Genomic DNA, 26,462 nt, shown 5'->3' with positions numbered 1-26,462 from the left:
TGGGGGAAAAGTTAACAGTAGCTGGGGATCCATGCTAAAGGGCCCAAGGAGTTTATTAGCAAACTCTGATTACCTAAAGCAGCCAATTCTGCTATCACTTGGACAGAAGCTCCTTCCAGCCCATCTGGGGAAAAAATATTTAAAACTCAGCGTATATGCAACTGTAAGCAAATAAGCCAACCTCTTACAGCTTAACTTGGCCGAAATAATAACTATGCCAATCACCTCCAAATGTGTGCTCCTTTTGGCTTGCACTTTCCCACATACGACACATACAATAACTGAACACGAATGAAACGAAACTTTATAAGCTAAAGAACCACGTAACAGTGCGTCTTACCTGCTTGGGAAATTATGGCAACATCAACTCTTTTATTAGTCGATCGGCGCTTTCCTGTGGCAGAAGAACTATGAGAATGAAAGGTCACAGGGCAGAGTGGCGCTAAAGAACTTCCACATACTTTTTCAAAGAACTTAGTTATTTTTATTAGAGATGGTTCATTTCCCAGCTAAGACTAATCACCTAGCTACCGGTCCTCCTTTTGGATGTGAGAAAAATATCTGCCTGTCTTCCAATTCAGGAATTTTAGAATTTAAAATGGAAACTCCGGGTGACAGAGACACTTTTAGGATGCTGCTCCGCACCCCATCTATACCCGCCAAGTGGGGGTTGGTCCGTGTCTGCAGCGGTCTCCAGGGAACCTTGAAAGCAAAGAAATGGTCTTCTGAGAGTCTAGGCAGATGAGAGGACCTAGCTGGCCCCAAGACACACAGTTGGCATTTGTGATCCTCTGGCTGTCGCCCAGGACTTTGCCAGTGGCCTAATCTTCCTGCCAAGAAGCTGGAAGGGCGGGGGTTGGGGGTTAGGGGAGGGGGGCGGCGTAACTGGAGGCACAAAGTTTATGGAGAAACCGATTTCTTTGTGCCCTGCTGGATGGGTGAGGCGTGAGAGAAGAGAGTTGGGGTCCGTCAGAGGGGGCTGTTGGAAGAAGTTGCCTGGAGGGGGGAGGGGTGCTCTGGCAGCTGCCCAGCGTTGACGCGGTGACAACTGCAGAAGGTGGCCCTCCTCCAAGCCCTCTCCACACCTCCCCCCAACTCCCACACACCCCTACCCTCATCGCCCGCCACTGCCTAGATGCCCTGTACTCCACCCGACCTAGGCCAGGGCCCTAGTTTGCATCCGGGCTGGCTTTGGATGCAGCCAATCCTCCTTGCGCTGATGGAATAGTCTCCCCTCCCCACCGCCCCAGCGCGCCCCTCCCTCCCGCGCCCGGCCACCTCCCGCGGCAGAGCGAGAGCTGCGCGGCCCGGAGCGGCGGCGGCGGCGGCGCCCGAGTATCTGTCCCGCACGCCTGGGAGAGGGGAGAGCGAGCGCACTCCTCCTCCTGCGCCCTCCGCCCTCTCTCTCCCCCTCTCCCCCCTGCCAGCTCTCCTTTCCCTCCTTCCTCCTCTTCCTTCTTTTCGTGTTTTCCCCCCTCCTGTCTTTCCCCTTTTCTCTCTTCCTGACCATTCGCTTGTAGATTCCCATTCTCTCCCCCTCCATCGCTCTCCGGCTCTCCCCCTCCCCTCCTGGCTGTCACACTCTCTCTGCCCCCTTCTCTCTCCTTCTCATTTGCTTGCTCATCTCCAAACGTGGATCCGCGGCTCCCGGAGGAGCCCCGCGCCCGGATCCCGCGCGCCCAGAGCACCTGGAGTCCGGCCGGCGGCGGCCCGAGCCTGGCCGGCGGCGGCGGCCGGGGCGGGGCGGGGGGCGGCGGCTGGAGCGGGGGGAGCCGAGGGAGCGGCAGCCCCGACCGCGGACACCGCGGGAGCCCCAGCGGCAGCGGCCGCCGCCGAGATGTCCCGGAGAAAGCAGAGCAAACCCCGACAGATCAAACGTAAGTTTGCGTGCGAGGCCCGGAGTTGGTGGGATTATTTCTGAGAAGGGGGGCGCGCGGGACGGGCCAGGGGTGGGAGACTCAGGGAAATCCCTTCCTAGCCCCGAGGATTTGTCAAACTTTGTCTGAGCTGTCCAAGGGACAACTAGACAGACACAGACGGACAGCCAGCCCGAGCCTCGGGCAGGAGCGAGGCTGCGGGGAGCAGTCTGTTCTTGCTCCGCTCAGCCTGCGCGCTCCCGGGTTTCCTTTCTGATTCGGACCCCGCACGCCGCTAGTCACCGTGCTTCGTGGTGCAGCCTGATGGGGCAGTCCCGCTCCTGTAGGCGCTCAGGACTGTTGTTGTCATTGTTGATGTCGCGATTGACGTGGCACTACTCTTGGGAACCACTTTTACCAACCAGGGTGCGAACTTCTTAGAAAAGCTGGTCGAGCCCTCGGGGCGAGGGAGGGAGCTTCCCCAGGCTGTGGAAACTCAGAGTGCCCGGTCCCGATCCTGGGCGGTGCCACCGCCACGCCAACCCCGAAGTGAAACAAAAAGTAGGTGTAAAAGTTCGCGCCTCTGCGGCGGGCGGCCTTGCGCCTCCGCCCCGCGGGCTCAGGGCTCGTGGAGGGCAGGTCGCGCCCTGGGACTTCGGGCGGGTCCGGCTCGCGCCACCGAGACGCTCCGCCGAGCGGTCGCTTTGCGTCTGGCCCTGGAAGCGCGCGGAGTCCGGGCTGGGAGGGGCCGCCCGTCACTTCCAGCGCGGAAGCCGGGAGTTCAAGGCAGCTGGCGCGCCGGCGTGCGTGGCCCGGAGCCCCAGGACCCTTGTGGGCCCTGGGGGTGCTTAGAGGACACCGCGGGGCGAGAGACACCTTTTCGAAACACACACCCTCGCCGAGATCAACTCGGTCAACTTTTCTTGGCTTGGGAAAAATTCCTCCAATAGCGTTTTATAGGCCTGCGACATATTTTCAACGCTTTGGCCGAAAAGAAGAAAAAGCCTTATTAATTTTTGCCAGCCGTGTTGTGTGTCTGTTTCTTCGTGTTGTTTAGAGTCTGGCAACTAGTTTAAAACGAATTATCATGTAGTTTCTAGATAACACTTCAGTAGTGCCCCCTCCCCTCTCGATTATTAATCACACTCACCCCATCCTCAAATGTTGAAAATTCTGTTTGGTGTAGTTTAAACACGAATCTTATCAATCAACTTGTCCTTGAAATGGAGGCCAGGTTATAGAGTTTGCACTAGTCAAGTATATATATGTATATATCTCTCTATATGGATATCTGCTGCTCAGACATGACTTTCTAGCTTTTATTGATTGAAATTCTCTTGTACTTCAATTCTCAGTCTGTGCAACTTGGGTTAAAGCAAGTAGTGGCCTCGCTTTTGGCTCAAAGCTGTTCTAATCAAGTAGCAATACCGTTCTTGAAGACTTCCGCCTTTTCAGAGTGAATTATTCATAGTTTCAACTAATTGCCTCGTACTTTTTAGTACTAAATTGATCAGCTCCTTCTGTTCAAGTGTTCCATTTTATAGTACAGAACCGTGCTTATTATACGATATTACTATAAACATCACTAAATGCAAACGCTTTTTAGTTCATGGCTGTCATCTAGGTTGTTAAATAAATAATTAATATTAATTGTATGGCACAAGACCATCTGATTCTACTTGGGAATACTTTATCTTCTCAATTAGCTATGTTAAATTTTTTTTTTCTTTCCTTCTGTGTCCACCTCATATAATTGAAGATTAAAGCATTGGAACTAATTGCTGATGCTACTCTTGTGTTACAGGTCATAAAACATTTTAGTGGTTTATTTGAATGCTGTGATTTATTAACTATCAAAAATTCTCTTGAAAGTTCTTTCACTAGAAAATGAACAAATATTATATTTATATATTTGTTCAAGTGAACAAATATTATATTTATGTATTTGTACACAGTGATCATAGCCTGCTTATATATGCATGCATCTGTATTATTTATATGCATGCATTTTAGACTTTTATTGGATTCAATTTGGGGTCACAGTGAGAATCTATGTAAATGTTAGCACCCCTTCTTCTCTTTAACTGTTAAGGAAAATGAAAAATTAAAGGTCTTTGAATTTTTATATTAGAGCAGTGCTATCTCATCGCTTTGGGAGGAGAGAGAGATTTAATTGTGCTTTGACCAGCTTTAAACTCATTTTGGCTGCCATCTAGGATGTTTGTCTCCTTTTGCCTCTCCAGGCATAAGGGACAATTTTGCAGATGGAGAAGTTTGTCTTGCTACTCAAAGTCATTACTATGATGGGTCTCTCCCTCCAATTTTAGCAGTGCCCAAGAAGTGTACATTTTCTATTACAAATAACACTGTTACTTTTGATATTCTGGATTAAATAGAAGTTTGGAAAACCTCAGGAAGCGCTGCTTTATGAAACAATAGCATTTCAGGCCACTAATAAAACTACATTTGAAACTTGGAAACATCCAGGGTTTGAAAATAAAGCTTTGGCACTGCTGATAAAACATACCCAATTTAGAGCAACTGTGACAAGCAAAAAGTCAGCTTACACTGGAAACTCTGAAGACAGTCATTTTAAAGGACAAAAAGGTTGTTGGGCACAGTTTTTTTTTTTTTTCTTTGACTGCATACAGTTCCCTGCTATCTAAAATTGTGATTTATGCAGTATTTTAATATTTTGCTTATTCTTTCCCCTTGGGTGCTCTCCGGGCAGCGATAAAAAGGCGACGCTGAAAGAGCACCATTAATTTGCTATGATGACTGGCCAGATAAGAGGAGATAATGGGAAAGATAAGCGGAGAAGATATACCATCAGAAACCCGATTATTACCATTAAAATTCCAGCCCAGCAATCTGCAGAAGCCTGATAATTCCTTCTCCGTTTCCACCACTTTGGATGATAAGGCAAAAAATAGTCACTCAGTGCTCCTTGATTAGACTGCCTGGATTTCCTGATAATACAGTGATAAATTATGTATTTTGCCCCCATGTTTTGTCCCAAAATTCAGATTTTTTTTCTTTCCTATTCCAAGACTATATTTTCTTCCCTCCCCCCAGAAGCTTTCTCTCATAAGCTATTATTGTAATCCTGGTTTGATAAAAAGCTCTGATAGGACGGGAGGTGTTTGGTGTGGGCGCCGTATCCTGCTATCAGCCCATCTCCCCGCACAGCTGCTCGCTGTTGTTGTTTTACCCTTATCACCTCCTGCCAATATGCCAATAAATTGTCCAGATTGTTCTCCATTCGGAGGCTGCACTGCGAAATTTATGACAGAAATGATGATTTTTTTTTTCTTTTACCAATGCATCACTTTATGATTAGTAAACGTGGTGTGTGCAGTGTTATTGTTATTTTCTTCTTCAAGCTGTTGTCTTCAGTAATGTGTTTACTGCCCTGTGCGTCCCCAACTTCAGTCCGTCTCAGGGAAAGTGTACTGGTTGTCGGTTCAGCAGGAGGTGGACCTCAGATTTTTGGTGGTGGAGGTGGTTGTCGCAAAGAAGTGTCATTATCTGCTCCCTAGTAGTTAATGAAGAGGTTTAAAGGCAGGAAAAGAAACTGGAATACTTCATTTTCATGTGAGACTAAGAGAAGGCAGTCTTCTTTATACTGCTGGAGTTTTCCTACAACTTTTAGATTGCTTGATCTTTTCAGACATGTGGAACATAAATGTTCAGTCTAGATGAGGTGCCAAATAATTTGTGGGGAAATAGGAAGAAAGGTTGAATTAAGAGGCACAATTTTTTTTTCTTTGAAAAGTGAAGCAGATATTAGGAATTCATATGCATGTTGAAAGTCGAATGTTCCATGTTGGGAATGATGGTCTGAGCAGTTCTGTGTAGGGGCGTTTGCAGAACTTGGAATCCATTCATACTGAAGAAATTACCTTTGTGTTATTTCAGATGATCTAACAATTTCAGGCGGTATGAGTTCCTAACTTGCATGTTGGCATTTTAATCTTCTATGATATTTCTGAAAAGAGTAGGGAATAGTAAATGTTTTATTGATAAAAGGATGATTTGTTTTAAAATGGGAATGTTACATATTAAACTTATTTAGTATTTTTCGTGTGGAAACCTCTAGCTGGATAATTTTTATAAGCTCAAAATTATGTTATATGAAGAAATGAGTGGGGTTCTTTTTCATTGTTCTTCTGTGTTTTTTTTTTTTTTTTTAGTATTTCTTTTGTTAACGTTCAGTCCATAATATTTGGAATCATCCACCCTGTTATTATTTAATATTATTATCACTTTAATAAAAGGTTTTGGGAATGCTGTGCACATTTGAAAATACTGATTAGTCTGATACACAGTTAGGATGTTTTGCTTTTTACCTGCCAGATATTAAGAAAGGTTTTCGCTTTGAAACAAATTACTCATTTCTTCTGAATTTTAGGGACAATCACATTTAATACTTTAAAAAATCCTTTCTCTTTGGTTCTGACACCTCTCATGTTGGGGATTTGATTTTCTACATTTTTGACTAAGCATTATTTAGGAAAAGCTGTTTTTATCTATGCCACAAAATAAAGGAACACGTCTTCTATCATAGTGGTTTTATCAATAAAATAAAATGGTACCTATTGTGTTGTAAGATGACATATAATTCCTTCACTTATAAATTGGAAGTACTAGCAACACATATTTTTTCTGAAAATATCTAAGAATAACTAATAGATTTAAAAATGGATTTTAAAATGGGTAATATAGTAATCCTGGTGTGTAAGGAAGTTTATAGGTAAACTTTCTTATATTATCTGTAAAGAACTCGACTTCGTTAGTCATGAATTTGAGTTTTTTAAAGTTCAGGGCCGTCAACAGTGCAAATATAAATAAAGCAGCATTTTCATTTCTAGTTGCTGTAAAAGAGTTTAGGGCTAAACTTGGCAATGTGACTTGCATTTAAAAGATCAGCAATGTTTTCCACGTCTGGCAACTTTCAAAGTAGTTCATTTGTAAAATTAGGGAATAAGAAGAACTATGTAGTTTAATATCATATATCTCGATTTTTAAAGATAAACAAACCACTTGGAATTTTCTACAAATTGTAATTAGAGACTTTAAGAATGATAGAATTTACCTATTGAATTGTGAGAAGTGTTAGCTTTGAATTTCACATGAGATCAACTTTCATTTTAGACATCAAAAAATCACCAGTACGTCTTCATAAATGAACATTTTATTTTCTGAGATATTTAAATAGAGACAAAACATATAGTATAACTTGCCATATATTATTTAAGTCAATGTAATCACGTTGTAAAGGAAAGCAATGCAATTAGATTTGCTCCTGATTTTCACATTCTGTTAGTTTAAAATTGTATTATATGTTTAAGGGTTAATGCACAGATTTTTTTATTTCTTTGTTTGGGGGTAATTGTGAGACACATTCAGATGTTCATTTATGATAACAGTTTTCTAGCTTATATCTGTATCTCTATTTTGCCTCTGTTTACATCTATCTGAATCTTTGTAGTGGTGTGTATTAAGTTAGCTTTAGATTACAGTTGAGGTAGCTCATTTCTCTTGTTCATGAGCTATCCAAGGCCTTTCTCACCCGTGTTCTTTCTGCTGCTTGAGGATTCACTATTCAAGAACTAATTAGCTCTTTTCTCAAATGATAAAAAGAAGGAATGAAACTCTAATTAGCCATTTCACTATTAGCTATTACCGCTGGAAAAAGTTTTGAGAGAATAAGATCAAACCTAACACGTTAACTAAGATGAGGCATTCGGGACTCGCTGGCTGGCTGGTTTTATCGATGATCTTGCTGTTCTTCATAACCAAGGCGAATCCACAATGGACTTGTCATTTACATCGCATCACAACCCTATTTAAAAATGAACCTTTTGCTCAAAAAAATTAAACAAACTGATTTTATGGATTTTACAGTCTGTCATTTATTTTTACATCTCCAGCAAAACCACCCTCTCAGTGAACTTTCCTTCAACATAACTTCATGTGGATCCAAGCTTTTAGGAAAGTGATATTATTTAGAGGAAGTTTTTTCATGTTCGTCCGAATTATATGAGGAATCTAAAATTAGGTTTCTATAGGAATAGACAATATTTTTCAAGAAAGTTTACTTTTTTAAATGCAATTGTTGTTCACTAAAAAGTGTGAGTGGATATGTGGTCTTTGGGGTGCTTGTGCTCCAAGTCACATTCCCTCGGAATTTTTTGTTACTCTCCCAGTTCCGAAGGACTAATGGGGTGTTTCAGAACACTGCTGATGTTTTTGAAACCTGGCCTAATTCAGCGTCTGCCACTGTGTAAAATTATCAGTTCATTCTCTCTCGGAATGAATAGCAGCAAAAGTCCGTTACTTCAGTCGCCAGAGCATGTGTTTCCACCATAGATAAAGGGGTAAGTATGTATCATTTAATAAGGTTACATTTTTAATAGCGGAAATGCAATTAAATTAATAAGCTCAGATATGGCAATATTTGGCATTCTGGAAAGAACGATCTCTTTAAAGGTATTAGCATAAAGATAGCACATTTGTTTATTATGCTTCCAAATCAGCTCCTAGTATCTCTGCCACAGGTAACAATTGACTTTTCAGGCTTCAAGTTAATAGCCTTGTCTCTTGCTTGTAGGGATCAATATTAGTATTAATTAATCACCATTATCATCACTAGGATCTGGTTCTATTTGTTGTTACATCAGCAAAATATCAATATAGAAAGTGGACTCTCTGATCGTCATGGCAACTTCATCTCTTGGGTCAAAGAAAGTTTATCTTATCTGTGCATAGAGAGTGGCAAACTGTTTAGGGATCTAGTTTGAACTCTAAGAACATTGATTTAGTTTTTGTTTGCGAATAGAGGCTGAATTCCAATCACAAGGGATAGGTAAGATTTAAATATTAATGCCGAGAGGCTTGTCTGAGAGGATGTCATACCATTACTGTCAGACCGTCTTTCTGAGATGACAGAAAGGGAGAGAATAATTGTCTAGTCAGGATTATTTCAAGCTTTAGTAATTTTTGCTTTTGACAAATGTTTCTAAAAATGCATATATGATCATTACTAGGTAGCATTTGTTTTGGTCAAGATTTCATATCTTAAAATAAAAGGCTATCATTTTTTTTCTCTTACATCTTTTATTTCTTCTTCCCTTTTTATAATATCCACTATGTTTTTAAAAAAATGTGCCTTTGAGGACTAGTTTTGCCTCACTGTCTGTGTGAGGTAGCTAGTCCCATGTCGAAGGTGAGAGAGTTTGGCTATGGATTTTCAAGTCCAGGGAAGGAATCTCGCTGGGATTATTTGAATATTAACAAATACTGTATTCCTAACAAGGGAACTCTTAAACAATAAGCTGAAGAATAGATATCTTTGAAGAATGTTTGCAAAGGTAATAAATGACCTCAAGTTGCTAAAACCAGGAAAAAAATACTAGCCATTTTCCTGCTATTCCTAAGACAGACTGATCATTTAATGTAAGCATTTTATTTCTAAATTAGGTCACTGGAGATTCATCTTTGTTAAAAAAAAAATAAAGTTATGCTAGAGGGTAAAAACTAGATTTATAAATGGTGCCTGATACACTGCACTTAACTCTTCAGATTTCAGGCAGCAAATAAATGTTTGTGTAAGGGGAAACTGTATATACATCTCATGATGGTAGAGATTTTAAAAATGAATGTTTAGTGCCTGGTAGGTATACTCGATGTCACAAAATCACCCATCATTCTGGGCATTGTCCCTATGGTAGTTAAATAACAGCTCTTTTATATGTCCTACAGGCTAATGCTGTTTATTATTTAATATTTTGGTAGCATTTCCATTTATATAGCCAAGGAAGATGCCACTAGAGACACTGGTATAACATCTAGGTTTGACTACCCTTTCATTTCATATGGGCATTTACCATTGACTACTTAGTGTTATTTGTGAAAATGCTCCCCTTTGAATCGCTGGAAGTTGTTGAATGGTATAGGCTTAGTCAGGTACATGATTTGGCTTTTATGAATGTCGGATTTCTCATAATTCACTCACAAATGTATATAATAGCTTATATACGGACTATTACAAAAATACGTATTTTTAATAGCCTTACAAAAGCTGCAACAACTAGTTTTTGAATAGGCTATTAAATGTCTTTTAATAATTGTTTACATTTAAAAATGCACCTGCAAATTATTTTTAAATGAGCATTTATTGGAAGATGCATTTAATGTTTTTTTTAAGTTAATTTCCTTCATATTAAGAAATTCCATTGAAGATATGAATCACTCTAATGCATACTTGGAAAACTTTGGTGGGCCTCTCTAGGATAGGAAAAAAGAAAACTTTAACCAGTCAACATATATATAATGTTGCATAGGGAAAATTTCTTATAAGTGTAAGTTGATTAACATAAAACTTTTAGCCATAATTTCTAAAATTATTTTCATAAACATATTTTAGGATCAATATAAAATTTGCAAAAGTCTTTAAACTTGAACAGAGTGAAGAATTAATTACAAAATTTACAGTTAGAGACAAATGTTTGTTCTTCATTTCCTATTAATCTGAGACTTTTAATTTCCTTATTAATTGTCCCTCTGAAATATTAAACAATGGTATATTCTCAAAAAAACAACTTTTATTTACTCTACTGTAATATATCCTGAAATTATTGGAAGCCTGCAATAAACTAAGGATTAGAAGATTAAAAATGGTGAATTGACAAGTCTTCTGGCTCAATGAGAGCCAAATTTCACTTAATTTATGCAGAAAAATAGCTGTAAATGATATACTTTCAAGTACTTTGAAAAAATGACAAAATAATCATTGTAAATAATAATTGGATATACTCAATGTTGGCCATTTCTCCCTTATTTACTGCATTTAGATTACCTAAATTTGGATGGATGGCTTTGAAACTTACCCCACTATTTGATTAAAAGATATTATTTATAATTAATTGATAAAAATCTATCATATATTAATTTTAGTGTATTTGATATGCAAGAACAGTTCTATTTCTACAACAGTGTAAAAAGAATTTTTTTTTCATATTTCTAGTGGAAGCTTGTTTAATTTTCCATATCTAATTTTTCCAAAGGTAAAATGCTATATACTGGTAAGCCTTCTTGCTGATTGTGTGTGCTGAGAAGTTCAAAGGCATTTGTTTCTTTTAAAACCCTGTGAATTCAGTGGGAATCTTTTAGAATGATGCGTTTCTCACTGTATACAAATTATTTTCATGGTGTTCATTTTCATCCATGTCAAATACATCAGTGTAATACTTTGCGGTGTTACATAGCCCATCCTTATTTGATTAAGCTATGCATTTTCGTGAATACATTCTGTGGATAAATTTTATGCTGCTTTTAAGAGGTTTTCAAAATATATTATAGCTCAGTGAATATATTATTGAGAGACGGGTGGTATACTGACAACATTACCTATTAAGAGAAAGCTTGTATTCATCAGGAAGTTTGTTGTTTTGATTTTTAGGAAAATCTACAAGTTAAATTTCTCCTTAAAGAAAAAAAGACCAAGTTAACCAAGAAGACAGTTACCTGGGGTCACATAGAATATGTATAGCCACGAAATATATGTCTGATTTGCTCTTCTCACTCTTGTGTAGAAATTATAGGACAAGTATCTACTCTGACATTAAAAATTTCAAGTTCATCATCTATGTCATAATTGTTCTCTGACCTGACAGTTTATGCATAGGCATATACTCTGTACTGGGTATTAAAGTAGGAGATCAGCTAACATAGATAGATTTAGCAACAGCATTCAAAGTTTAAACATTTTTTCCCCAAGACTACTGTCAGTATAAATAGATAAAAAAGACTTTTAATTTTTGACTTATTTTTATTTATTTGCGATGAAACCACCTGAATGTGTATTGTGCACATTTATCAATCAGGTCCTCTTTCTCTTTTTAAAGTGACATTCTTCAATTCTCATTTTGATAGCCTTTCTGCCTACATTGACATAACAGTAACCTCACTTCCCAACGACGTTTGACTTGTCTGTGAAGGCTCTTGCATATTTTGGAAATATTGGGCCTCCCACGGCCAAGGACAGACTCAGTGTGCAGGAGAGACTGACCAACAGGGGACTTGGATAAGTCTGAAATATTCAAGAGTTCATTTGCAAATATATTAGACAGCTGCTAAAAATATCACCCCACTTCTTAACAATGCGCATCTTGGACAAACAGGCGCATATTTTGTCATCAAGTTGCTTAAGCTTCTGAAGTCAGGGCTACAACTGGGTCAGATGATAAGATGAGCACAACAGAGAAACGAAGAGAGCGTCTGATAAAACCTGATTGATTGATGTCTGGCTTCCCCACCATCACAGGCAGTTGACAGTTAGTTTGGGATCAGATGATTTGGCTTTCGCGATAGAAGATGGGGCCTGGTAGGCAAGCCTGAAGGACAAAAAGGTCGGTTTCTGTGCAGTGTCAAGTAATGTGGAGCTCCCACAAGGTGGGGCATTATTAATATTTCATTCTTTCTTTTTTTAGGTCCAGGCCCTAACACTTGATAGTCATTTAAAGGCATGAAGATTCAGTCTACAAACAGAAATAAGTGACTACTTCTCTGCTTTATTTAGTTTAATGTTTTTACATTGTTAATGTCATCAAGGGGATGTGTTCATTTGATAACTAAGTCCTTTTTTTGTATTTTATTTCACAATACATAATGACTTTTTACATATTTTATTTTATTATAATCCTATGAGGAACAATGCTACAAAACAATACCTAAATTAGCTACGTTTCATATTCGGAATATGCTTTTCAAAAATATAGGTTTTTTTCAGGTGAAAAATTACTGCATAAATTACTCTAGAGTTATCAATCCAGGTGTTTTCAGAATTATAGATTCTGAGGAGCTCAGGTTAAAACATTTTCTAATACATGACACAGACATGTCCGAGTTTGGGGAAATCTTAGGTGACACAATTGGAAAACTTCATATGTTATATAGGTCTTTCGTTAGTGAATGACTGTGCTGTACTTGGCTGAACTTTCATCTTGCTGTGGTAGGATAATTAGAATGCTTCTTTGTATTTCAATCATGGAAATCCCCAATTCTTGACACATATTAAAATCACTGGTAAAATCTGTGTTAGCTAGTTTGTATGCTACCACAGAACAACGTTGTAGAACACTTCTAAGATTGAACATAATTAATAGAATAACCCTTGTTGGTGGGTAGGCAGGAAGAAAGGGAAGGAAGGAAGGAATAAGGGAGGCGGGAGTCAATCAAAATGGCTAGTTTTATAATAAAATGTTTTCCAGTGTTAGCCTTAAAAATTAGTACCACTGTTGCAGAATTGGAATTTGGGCAGCTTGGATTTGAATTAAGATTCAGGACAGTTTGGTACTCTCTAGAAATCCTCTATGATGTATCACTTTTCTCTGAGTTGTAAGGGTCAGATCTCCAAAGACAGTTGGGTCTGAGCTAATACCAAAGGCTTAATATCAGCAAGATGAATTCTGCAAGGTGCTGTGTTGCTGATAGTATAAGTGGAATACTATATGAAAACACTGGTGTCAAACCCTGAAGTGGCACTCGTAATAAAGGATGAAGGAAGGTGGACTGATGGCCATTTCAGCAGTGATTAGTAATACTTCCAAGAAAGGTGCCATGAGAAGATGACCTGGTTTCTTCTACATATTTTTATATGAAGCTAAAAAATCACATATGTTCATGTGTGTATGTGTAGTTTATATATGTGCATGTATTACATGATACGTGTATGTAAATATAACACATACATCTCATATCATTTTATATATATATATATATATATTCAGGAATAGTGAGAGATCATAGGTATGGTTACAAAAACTTTTGCAGAAAGATAGTTCAGATAAAAAAAAAATGCTCACCCATAGTGATCTTATTCTGATGGTAACATTACTGTTGAGAGTCCGGTGATAATGTTTAGTGATCATGGTAAAAACTTTTGTTACATGGGAGAAAAGGGAACACAAGTGAATTTTCCTTGTACAATCACAGTGTAAGTCTATGATACATTTCTAAGTTATACAGTTACAATAATGTTTCATTTTAAGGCAGTGTAACAATTCTCAAATGCAATTGCTTTGATAGTATTAAGGTTTTTTTCCTGTATCCATGAGCAACTCTCTAAAAGTTAATAACTTTTTTTTGTATATACACATACACTTAATATAATAGATTACCTAATGCTTCATTTTCAGCCCTTTTATTCTCTAATTATTTTTGTTTATTATTTCTTTTTGTCATTCCCTCTGGTTTGGAACTGTGTATCTTTTCTTTGTTGTTCTTTTTGTATGTAGAGGTTAGGTGTGTTTGAAAATTTACTAACTATAAATTGAGGAATATTAGCATCGATAAATGAAGAAATGTTACATTAAAGATAACAATGATCAGCAGTGTTTGTAAATGGAAACTAAGAGTGCCAGTGAGTTGGTCAGCTAGTCTGCGATTTCTTGATTAATCCTACCGATTTAGAAATCTCATTTAAGGAGAGGAAGCATTTGGGAATCTGTGGCTATACTGATTTGTCTCATATTCACTTTGGTGTTCTTTGAATCTTGATTTAGAAGTTTTCATTTTGAAAAACTAAGTACCATGAGGTTCAGGTATGGGATGTTACTAAAGCAGATCTTAGGAGATTTGTTTTCTCAAAGTACCAATGTTCTTTATGTAGAAAAATAACCTCTTTACCCATTACAGGAGTTGAAAAAGATGTTCACTGGACATTATTTTTACTTTCCTAAGAAAGAAACATGATTACATCTTGAATCAGGGGCTTTCAGCCTGGAATCCATAGGCTTTGAAGAGTTGGTAAATATCTACACATTTCATGCAAAATTTTATGTATTCAAGAATTTTTCTAGGTGGAGCTTTTCATGAGCTTCACAATGGGCTTCACAGCCCCACCAAAACTTTAAGACCATGCTAAGGAATTTCTCTGTAGGCATCTGTATGCAACCACTTGTTACCTTTTAAAAAGTAGCCATCTAAAATAGGAATGGTTTTATTTTCTTTGCTAAAAGGACTTTTTTCAAAAACAACAAACCAAATCACATCACTTATACTGCTTTAAATTTTTCAGCGGATGCCTTCTGCAATTAACATGGAGCTTTTTATTATGGACTGGCACATCCTCTGCGATCAGTTCCTTCTGAACAGACCATTAAGCATGCCCTCACCACATTCCACTTCTTTCCTAATCCTACTCTGACCCTCATAAACCACTCGCATCCACTGTATTGTAGCCTTCCAGGCCTTCTTTCTGGTCCCTGATCATACCAAGCTGCCTCTCCTTCTGTTCTTTCCCTAGACTTCCATATGGCTGGCTGCTTACCATTCACTTCTCACTTCCCATGTCAACTCTTTGGAAAGGTCTCCTCGAGGCCTCCATTTGCTCTCTAGGCCATTATTCTACTTTATTTTTATTACATTGAGATTTATCTGAAATTAGCCTTATTTTTTAGTTTTTGTGCCTGTTTATCATTTGATTTTTCACTAGGATCTAAGCTCACTGGGGATCGGACTCAGTCTTCTTTACTTCTGCAATGCCGGTTGCTAGAAGAGTATCTGGCACATAGCCAATACTCAAAGGATATTAGCTGAATGAATGAATGGGCAATTTAAAGAAACACCACATTCTTTCCCTGTGGTATATTTCTTAACAAAGGTGGTTTACAATTTTTACCCCGAGATAAATGCTCATACTTTAACTTAATGTGTCCATTCACGTGAAGTTCATTAGACAAACATATAGGAAGTACTATATGTTTAAGCCATGGAGCAGGAAGAATACAAAAATGAAGGAATTTTGGCCTCTCCCCTTAGATAGCACATAGAATAGGGAAGAAGAAAGACTTAATTACACTATGATCTGATCGTGATTGATCAAGATACAAAGTTATGAGCACGGAGATGCTGAGGTGAGTCAGGTTAAGCCTCTAGGATGGGGTTTTATTTCAGTTGGATTCTGAAGGATCAATAAGAGTTCTCGTTATGAGAAAAGGGAATTATGTCCAGGTGGAAACAATAGCAGAAAGCTATTAAAGAATCGTGGCATTTTTAAAGATGTGCAATGAATAACGAAAGTACATGAGAAAGAGTGACAGAGAATGCAGCCTAAGAGCCCATTGGGGGCCAGATTTTTTAAAGGGCTTTATGTGCCATTTAAAGATCTTGGATTCATGCTTTCGCTAATTGATGGTCATTGCAGATTTTGAAAAATAAAGCCTGATTAGTGTATTTTGAATCGGCATGATAATTGCACAACCCTACCAAATTACCATTTGGAATGGGAGAGGACAAAAAAAGCTGTGAGCTGATGATGGGCTTCAGTGAACTTGCATTTTGTTAAATTGAACGATTATTTTTATCTCAAATTCAACCTTAGACCTGTGCCGCCCCCTAACTTTTAGATACAGATTTAATAACAGCATTGTAGCTGATGGCTAAAACAATCACTCACTGCTCTCAGTAGTTCAGTGTGAATATTTTATTGAGGCTAGACAACACACACAGAAGTAAATGAGCAGAGCAGTATCTTTTTAATTGAATCTGTTAGTGCTTGACTCATGAGATTGTCTGACGCATTAGCCTAGTTTTATAACTGAATATCGAGAAGGAAAAATGTTGAATAGCAGGTGGGCAGAATAATTGTCACTGGGATTGCCAATTTTTGCAAACTCTTTGAAAGACAATCTGGCATTTTATAGCAATTAAAATTGCATATATCCTCTTTGACCCAGAGATCCCACAGATCCTGTAGAAACCCTGATTCGTGTGCTCCTTACAGGATGGATTGTAATAGCAAAAAATTAGAGATCACCTAAATCTCCACCAATAGGGGATGGGTTAAATAGAATTATGGTACAACCCTCTTTTGTTGTTGTACAGGATAAGAAAGGTGTGTCCATGCTGACAGGGACATATCTCAAAGATTCACAACAGGAAAAAAAGAAAATTCAGTATGGCATACCCTTTGTTGTATTTTTTTATAAATTGAAGAAGAAATGGATAATAGATATACATTTTTGTCATAAAAATTTTTGGAAAGATAATAATATAATTTTCTAATTTTAATATTAGGTATATCCAGATGTAGTAGAATGAATTTGAAGGATTTCCTCTTTTTCTATTGTCTATAAGATTTGGCATGATCTATTTTTTGAAATCATCTTCTATTTTTATTTACAAATATTAGTTGTCTATTTTTTGAGACTTTGGAAACAAAATGAATATTCTCAGAAATAATTCTCCTCACTATTTAAGAGGCCTTTTGGGGGGGGGTTGTTTTTTCTCTCTTATTATCAAAAGTTTCCATCATTCCAGTAGCTGGCCTTTCATGTGGGTTCTTTGGTTTCTTGCTTAAGAATTTTACCTTTTCATAATTTCAAGTTTAATTGTATCTGGGGTTGAGGCAGAACTTTGCTGTAAATTATGAAATGCGTGTTGTTCTTTTCGATCATCTGTAGTCGATGCTATGATGTGTTTCCCAGATTCTCACAAATCCCCCAACCCCTCTGAGACTGAACCACCCCTTCCCTCAGCTACTGGGACTATTACTAGTTGGCTGCTCTCTGCTGAATTCTTCTCTGGAAATTGCCCCTGGCTAAGAGAGTCGGCTCATTCAAGGTTCATGTTTGTGGAGCAGCAGATATCCAAAGACTGGCCATTGCCTCAATTCAGACATCTTTGAGGGGGTTTCCAAACTTCAGAGGTTCCTCAGCAGATAAACTGAGACCTTTGTTGGGACTTCTTGTTCTATCAATGAAGACCGTCTATCAGTGAAGCAGGCTTCATTCTTGCACTCTCACTGGTCCTCATCTAGACAGCACTGCCCGATAAATGCACTTCCTGCATGTATATTTCTATCACAGAGTCTGCTTGCCAGGAAACCTACACTGCACTGTTACCACTGTATGTTATTTAATGTCTATAATATTTTCCATGGAAAATATATTTCATTGTCCTTGTGCTTGGACATAAAAATTAACTCATCTAAAAAAAAATTTCGGGAAAATTTTTTTTTAGGAACTTTTTGTTTTTTTTTTGGCAGTGGAGTGGGGAGGTGGGGTGGAGAATTAGGCCTGGGAGTTTGACGTAGCACATAGAGTCCCTTGTTTTAATTGTCTTAATATTTTTATTTTTTGGCTGGGCTCAGTAGCTCATGCCTTTGTAATCCTAGCACTCTGGGAGGCCAAGGTGGGTAGATTGCTTGAGTTCAGGAATTTGAGACCAGCCTGAGCAAGAGCGAGACCCCCATCTCAAAAAAATAGCCAGGTGTTGTGGCGGGCACTTGTAGTCCCAGCTACTTGGGAGGCTGAGGCAAGAGAATTGCTTGACCAAAGAGTTTGAGATTGCTATGAGCTATGATGCCTTGGCCCTCTACCAGGGGTGACAAAATGAGACTCTGTCTCAAAAAAATATATGTATATATATTTTATCCAATTACATTTCTAACACATTCCAAATTAATACCAATAATAAAAGTTAAGGCTCGAATACATTGGAAAGTGAAGATGTTATTTTCATGCCACTGCCAGTACTGCTAGCAATAACAAATTCTGTTCTGTGAATGTTTGTGGCCAGGTGGAGGGTGGGAGTTCCAGGACAGAAAGCATACAGGTGTATGTTGCCATTTTCATGAAGTTTTAAATGATTCATCTTCCTCTGACTTGTATAGTTGAGAGGATGAAAATGCTGTTGGGGGTTGGGAAGAAATTAGGAGATGGGAAAAATATTTGATAAGATATTTCAATGTGTGTCTAATTAAGACGTTAATATGAGGGAGAATAGCTATCATGATACATTTCTCTATAATTCTCTGTAAACTCATCTAAGAACATATTGATAGTGAGCATTCAAGTGAAGTTAAGACTTTGTTTTACTTTAGAGAATGAAATAGTGCATAGGAAAAGATTTTAAATACATTGCCTTTTAAAGTAGAGTCTTCTCTGTTCTCAGCATAGATCGTGGCTATGTTATTATCCTCAGATTAACAGTGTATGATAGTCTGGGTTTAGATAAAAGATCTGTTCTTTAAAAGTTGATGTACTGTTATGGGCCCTGTTGTACGAAGACAAGTTTATCCCATGACCTTGTTGTTCTGAGTTTAGAACTTTTGTCCTGCTCTGCCTGGAACAGTTCATCTCTCCCTCGTATCAAATGCTTGTTTTACCTTCTGAGTGATTTTAAGATGCCTGTCACTTTTACCCATATTACTACATGCAGACATATTTTTAACTTGGTTCTGGGCCAAATATGTTGCTCTTTTTTGTACCTTATTAAGGATTTTGTATCCTTGAAAGTCTTCCAAGCTATCTCATGTGTTCTTACGAGGAGCAACAGCAGTACAAAGAAACCAATCGGTATATGGCAGAGGCTAAAGAAAGCACAGCGGGTCAGTGGGGCTTAAGAAGGACGCCCCTGAAGAAAATATGAAGGTCTTAATTCATAAATGCGAACATGACATCCTTTGATAATTATGAGAGAGTTGATAGAAAATATGTTGAATTTCTGTCAAGTTATTTCAAAGCAATGGGCATATAAATTAGGATAGAAGGAATGCAGAATTGAAGGAAATTATAATCTGAAAACAGATAAAATATTTGTTTCTCTCATTTGAAGAGATTTAAAACCTAGAAATGTTACTGGCACTTGTCAAGTTTGTTTTTACCTGTAAGGGTCTTCTAGCATCTTCAACCTCCTTAGCACAAACAACCTGATGGTCAGTTGCATTTCACTCAGTCTTATGGATTCTGAACGGCCCGGGTAGTGTTGAAGATTTTAATAATTATTTTGTATTTTACATTCTGAGTTTGGATAGCTGGGTTACCAAGATGCATGGTCGTATAGGTAAATTCATCTCATCAGTGGCATTATATAGGACTGGGCAAATAGAAAAGTAATTGTGTGGGGAACAGAATTGAACTACTGTCTTGAGGTATGTTTTGCCATCGAGAATTCTATTCTTAAAGTCCCAGAGAATTAAAGAATCAGAGGAACACAGATCCAGAGTGGATCCAGCCCCTGGCTCCCGTGTGGCCTGCTGATGTTCTAACTGTTGAAAAGCTGTTAAGTGGTTTTTGTGATGCTAAAGTTAGTGGTTGGTACTAAAAATAGACTCAGAGCAAGGCCTAGAAGAATAAGTTAAAGATGATCTGGTTAAATAATAATAATTAAAGATGATCTGGTTAGAACTACTTCTGCCTAGAATCTACAAAATTTCTGGGGTAAAGAGTCATCAGGATTGCTGTTACTAGGATCTGCTTTCACAGGTGGGTCGCCTACTGTATGCCGTGTATTACATTAGCTGCACTGGTGTCCTGCTCCACGTACCTACCCTGTAGAAGGATTACTGCAGAGGTTTGAATGTCCTAAGAAATAACTTGAAAATGAACATGTGAGTAAGCGTACCTATTAACATCACGGCACACGATGCAATGATTGCTTATCAGAGGGTACTTGAGTGCCTATATGGCACAAAGTCACGTCTTTACCTTCTTATTTAGAAGGCAATTGAATTATACAGTCATTCTTTAGAGAATGTTTCAGAACTTTTGGAATCTTGGATCAGGGTTCAAATTCCAGCTCTGCTATTTCCTTGTTGCCTGTCTTTGAACAAGTTACTTCATCTGTGACTCAGTTTCTTCTATTTGTGAAAATAAGGTTGTATAGAGACGTATACAAAAGCTGTCAAGAGGATTAAGTGGGTTAATACATACAAAGAGTGTAGAACAGTACCAGGCATGCACTAAAGAGGGTTTTCATAGTTAGTAGTATTTTGAGATCAAATCTGTGAAAAGAAATTGTTTTCTTGTACTGGTAAATATCTTCTTGTATGTGCATGTAATTTTTAAGGTTTGGGGGTTGCATATTTCAGTAGAGAACTCTTTAAATGAAGAATTTTCATTTTGTAAATACTAGCTGAAGAAACCATAATTGAATGATTTTTCCCACACAACCCTTAAATAACTTATAAGTAATCATGACTCTATTCCCATGGAGGAAAATATTTTGAGCTTCACTGGGAGATGCTTTACAAAATAAAATGATGGTTATATGTAACATATTCATCACAAAATATACTGTAGATAGCTATAAACCAGTAAAATTTTTTTTTTTAATTCTGAAGTCTGTTGTAGATTACTTTGTCTAATATTTTTAGTATTCAATAACACAAGGTGCTTTGGGTATAATAATCATTACCAGAAAAATTGAGTAGTAGGATTTTTGTTTTGTTTTGTCTTTTTCAGACAGTTTTGGAGTTAATGTACAAAATTCATTTAGAAAGATTTTAAATGGTGTATCTGAAAAGGTCATCGGAGAAACCAGTTGGTTAAAATAAATGCATTTGGATGACCTGAGCACGTAGTTGTTGTGTCTCTAAGTCCCAGACATACTTTATTAGGACAATCCAGCTGGTTTGCTATTTCTATCTCCTCATTATCAACACGTATGGTATGGCCTCTTCCCCCTCACTTCCAATGCCAAGAATTTGGCAGGGACACCACGTTAGCAAGTCAGAGACTGGGAGTGGGGCAAAAACAACAGCTTCACACCACTGCAGGAATAAGGAAAATGTGTTTTCCAAACTTTTTGCCTCTCGGTAAGAGTGATAATCGATATTTTTAGTCTCTTTACGGGAGGAACTTGAAGAAATAATAAAATTCCATGGAACTCCAGAAACCACTCTTAAGAAAAATTTTATTCCTCCTGGTGTATAATTCCATATAAATAGAATCTTTTTATCAATCTCAAAGCTCCACAATTCCTGACTTTCCTCCCCCTTCTGCTGATTTCAATATTATAGAAATTCAGGAAAGTGCAAGAAAGTGTTGTTGCTAGTTCCTATTTCCTGGGTCAGGTGATGAGAAGCAACTCAGTAACTGAATGTCATGTAACATTGTATCACTATGTGAATGAACTTCAGTAAATCCTTTCTGTGTATGGGAGCATAAATAAAATGGACATGAAAAACTTTGTCTTTTAGTCATTGTTTTGTTTTTTTTTTTTTAATGATGAAATGAAAAATAATCAGATTGAGAACTCCCTTGACAGTTTCATAGGGTTTCACATTTTGGGAGTAAATCAAGCTGCTTGAAAGTTGTCTATAACTTTCACGGAAATATGGATTCTCAAAATTATAATGGTTATGCCAATTACAATGTGTTGTGTGTATGTATGTAATTTTGGATGATGCAAATGTGTTTCTCACAGACTGTCTTTTCTGTATAAAACTCTCTTCAGATTGTCCGAGTGGCATCCACTAGGATGACTCACAAAGTATTTTCTGTGCTTTGTTAAAAACACAAAAAATACTCAAAGTAAAATTATAATTTACTTTTCGCCACCCATGAATTCTGCTTTTAGAGCAACCTAAGTGTACTTTCCATAATGTTCCATGTTAAATTAAATATTAGGTCTCCATAAAGAAAGGGTCGCCTTGATTTATTACTATGTATATTTGTGATAAAGCCAGTTAGTTGTGACTTCTTTGTTCTACATAGGAAGAAACCACGTGAGGATAAGTTTTACTCTGTATAATATTTGTATATTTTAAACTCTTTTATTTTATGTGGTTCTTAGATGTATCCCATATATAACTCAGGGACCTGACAGATAGCAATTAGGATCAATATCGGGGAAACTCAGTAATTTAGAAATTGATACCTAAAGACCATATTTTATCATGTTCTTTCCCTGTCAGAAAAACACATTGCTGTGTAAGAAGCCTCTTGTTAAATCTTTATTGACTTATAAAGTATAGTAATAGATTTTCAAGTAAAAAAATTTAGGGTAAATACAAGGTTGGACTCTAGTTATCTGAGAAAGGAATAAAGGCATGAATGACAGAATATTTATTCGTAGCTTTTATTAAAGAAAAAATATGTAGACCTCTTAGCCGACTTGCCCTGGCAATGGAGGCCCTTTTGCTGTCTCTGGAGAACGTACCCCTCTCTGTAAGCTTTCTTACTCTGTAAACCCATCTTTCTCTTCCTCAGTAAACTTTGTTTCATGCTTGCCTTAAAAAAAAAAAAAAAAGAAAGAAAGAAAAAATATGTAACCTTTTATGCCATTCACTAGTCCAGATTTGTGCCATCAGTACTGAGTAAAAGACTTCAGTTCACTCTGAAAGTCTTGAATCCTGGAGGTTCCTGTCACCCCAGAGAAATGCAAAATTTGTCTGCTAATTAGCACGCATCTTATTTTAAGGTTGTACTAATGCATATTGAATATATGGATGGGACATTGAGATTTTACTGTGGGTCGAAAAAGAAGAATGCAAATTAAAATAGAAATGGTTTATTCACAAATTAAAGAAACAAATTGTTCCCCTGGGTGCCTCCTTAATTGATGAAGAGCAAATAAGTAGGATGCAGTTAACTAGACCAGCAGAGAGGGGCAGACATCTCTCCCAGGACTGAGGTGAGAACCTCAGGCTTTCTAAGTGTGAGGGATTTGTAAATGAAGCTACTTTGTTTCTGTCAGAATTAATATGTGGATAAAAATCTGTGTTTTCAAAGCTCTTACAGCACTTTTTTTTGTATTCCTTCTTTATTTTTAAAAGTAGTTTTATGTTATTTTTGTACTATTAACATTCTACACTTATGACATTTCTGCCCCCTCACTGCCGACACTGAACAATAGAACTGCTTCAATTAAGAAACAGAACATCAGCCCCTGGCATCTTATTCTGTTGTTCCATCTTTTTTGCTAGGGAGAATTCATTTGTTTCTTAATTAAGAAAAACACCAATAGCATGAAAAATCTGCGTATGGTACCTGAATGGTAATTAGGAGAAAGGTAAAAGAGAAACATGCACATACATTCCAGGAGCAGCCAAAATGAACTTGAGCTGATAAAAATGAACTACACTCCCCTTGCATAAATGGAGACTGGGAGAAGTGTACAGTCATTATGGCTAAGACAATATGCAAACTATCTTCAAAGAAATCAAATTGCTAGAGTGTTTTCATTTGCATGTATTAACTATTAACATAATGAGGAGAAGTGACATTGGACCCGGATTGTGTGTCTGTTCGGATTGATAATTCTACTGCATCTGCAAACAGACGTCCAAAAATCAGGCGAATAGTCAGATCAGAGTTGAACTCCACAGTGTGGGCTAACATGAAATCTAGAGCTTGATGATCCCGCTGAGCTGTTGAACGGTTGACAACTCTCTCGTTCACATCTGTCACTCTCGTCCCCTTTTATTTAATTGTTAAGAATAATCATCTTTCAGTGTAGAAACTTACTTTGAGATTTAAAGGAGCAAAATTTCCACGTGAAACCGCTTGGTTTCCTCCCTACTGTCTTCATGGGATGGAAGTGGATGCTATCAAGGAAAGTGTACAGACCCACGTGGTTAACTTAAGATCCATGACAGGCTCTGAAAATGTAGAAGTTAGGTTCCTGGGATAATGGGCTTTTGTTGTTGTTGTTGTTATTTGCTTGCTTTTTGCCAGAAAATATAAATCTAGGAATAAAGAAAATGAGCATGTATTGAGCTCCTCTTATGTGCTATGCACCATACAAGATGTGTTTCATTATTAAAATAGAAAGAGTTCTTTAGAGGAATGGAGGACATGTGACAATAAGAAGCATCTCTGTCCTTGTAGATAATCTCAGCATTATCTAGAATTGCTGACCCTGAGTCCTAGTTTAATTTTCATCTGTAAAATGGGCAGATGTAACTGCACGTGTATTTCCTAATCCAAAAACTTTCGAGGTCAGTAGCTAATGTCCGTGTGTTTAAACATTCAAGAGAAATTGGAGGAGTTATCACTCACAAACCTACCTAGAACAACTAAAATGCTGCCTTTATTTATGGGTCATGGAATTTATCGCACAATCAGATGGCATTGCTATTCCACACTATGAGAAACTCTGGCAACAACATAAATCTTTGATTAATTTTAAGGAAGTACAATCAAAATATATCTCTTGATTTTAGAATTCCTGTTTTAAGGTTCCTAAACTCAGAATATAGCTTACTTTAAATTAAAAAAAAAATTCCATTTAATGTTGTAGCTTTTCTTCTCTTTTCCCCAAAACTTATTGACATTGTGTCTTATGAACAAAGGAGACTTCTAATTGGGAAATACATTTTCTGTAATTTTATTTATTCTGTTAACAAATATTGTGATTGTATTGTGATCCTTCTCTGACTCTGCCTGGTACTGTTCTGTGTATGGAGGTTGATGGTAACTAGGAAAGGGGCATCTTTTATCTTGTAGAACCTACGTTGTCCTAGAGGTGGGCAACAGGCATTCAAAACACACAGAATGTACAGTGAAATTTCTGATTGGTGTAAGCATCATGAAAACATTCAAATAGGGTATTGTGACAAAGACTGACTGCTGAGACCAGTGCAGAACTATCTGTTAGACAAACATTTCTTAAACTTGATGCTGTTGATGAGGAACCACAAAATGAATATCTTTCCTTGAGAAGTTGTTGGGAACTCCTGCCATGGTGAGAGGACATGCATCTCACAGAATCTGATCCACTCCACCTTCCAGTGGCCCAGCGTAAAGATAGGGTGGATCAGACATTAGACTTCATTGAACGGATTGTTTGAGCACAGTATGTTAGAAATGAAGTTAGGTTCTTGGGATAATGTGTTAATAGTTAGTAGGGCAGACAAGAAGACACCCTCTGTGGGCTGCCATTCTAGAAGAGATGCGTGGTTCTAACTAAAATGGTATCGATTCTCAGAAAACCCAGTCCAATGTTCTACATTGCATTAATGTAGATTGTTCAGACATTGTTCAGACATTGCATTAATATTTATTTATATGGTATTTACATGAGTATTTTCAACTAATGGGAAACAATACAATCACACTGACAATTACGTTGTTCTGTTCATATTATGGGAGAGAGTTTCTGCAATATAAAATACTGTATTATTGCATATGTAACAATATTGTATATGTTACAATATATGTAACATTATTAACAGTGTATTATTACTATTCAATAACATGTGTATTGTTATTGTAAGGTAATAGTACAATATACATGGTATGTATGAGGTGATACTGCATGTATGCTATTGTAATGTTAACAATATAAAAGCATTATGTTTTTATATTAATCTTTATATACATATATATGATTAAATGGTAACTCTTGGAAATTGCCGATTTGACCATTATCACTACTTTTAGAGTAGCAGTTGTGAAATGTTTAGTTTTAAAGCCATGTTAATTCCACTTTTTAATTTTATATACCATGCATCACTGCCCAATATAGGCGGGAATGTGTGACTTCAGAACCATGTGAAGCTCTGGTTGACCATGTGGCATCTAGCACCTTCTGAATATTATAATTTTGTACTCTAGGCAAAAGTTTATTGTGCTTTGGGGGAATAAACCCCCTTCTCAGGTTGTTCATGTGGCAACTGCCAACTGAAATGGTCTTGGCACTTGCCAGTATTAGTAAAATTTTTTTTTTTTTTTTTTTGAGACAGAGCCTCAAGCTATTCCCCTGGGTAGAGTGCTGTGGCTTCACAGCTCACAGCAACCTCTAACACCTGGGCTCAAGCGAGTCTCCTGCCTCAGCCTCCCAAGTAGCTGGGACCACAGGCGCCCACCACAACGC

General features: G+C 37.8%; 1 protein-coding gene across 1 annotated transcript in view; it reads left to right on the top strand.

Moving 5' to 3' along the window:
• Positions 1-1,837: 1,837 nt before the first annotated feature.
• Positions 1,838-26,462, top strand: part of ZFPM2 (zinc finger protein, FOG family member 2) — a 446,479-nt gene continuing 421,854 nt past the window's right edge. The window contains exon 1 of the mRNA XM_023517990.1: positions 1,838-1,877. Within this exon, the coding sequence (XP_023373758.1) occupies positions 1,838-1,877 (40 nt within the window). The remainder of the gene's footprint in view (positions 1,878-26,462) is intronic.

The sequence above is a fragment of the Otolemur garnettii genome, unplaced genomic scaffold, assembly GCF_000181295.1.
Source record: "Otolemur garnettii isolate 467f Iridium unplaced genomic scaffold, OtoGar3 scaffold00004, whole genome shotgun sequence".
NCBI lineage: Eukaryota > Metazoa > Chordata > Mammalia > Primates > Galagidae > Otolemur > Otolemur garnettii.
The sequence above is the reverse complement of the archived record's forward strand: the minus strand, read 5'-3'. Positions and strand labels throughout refer to the sequence as shown.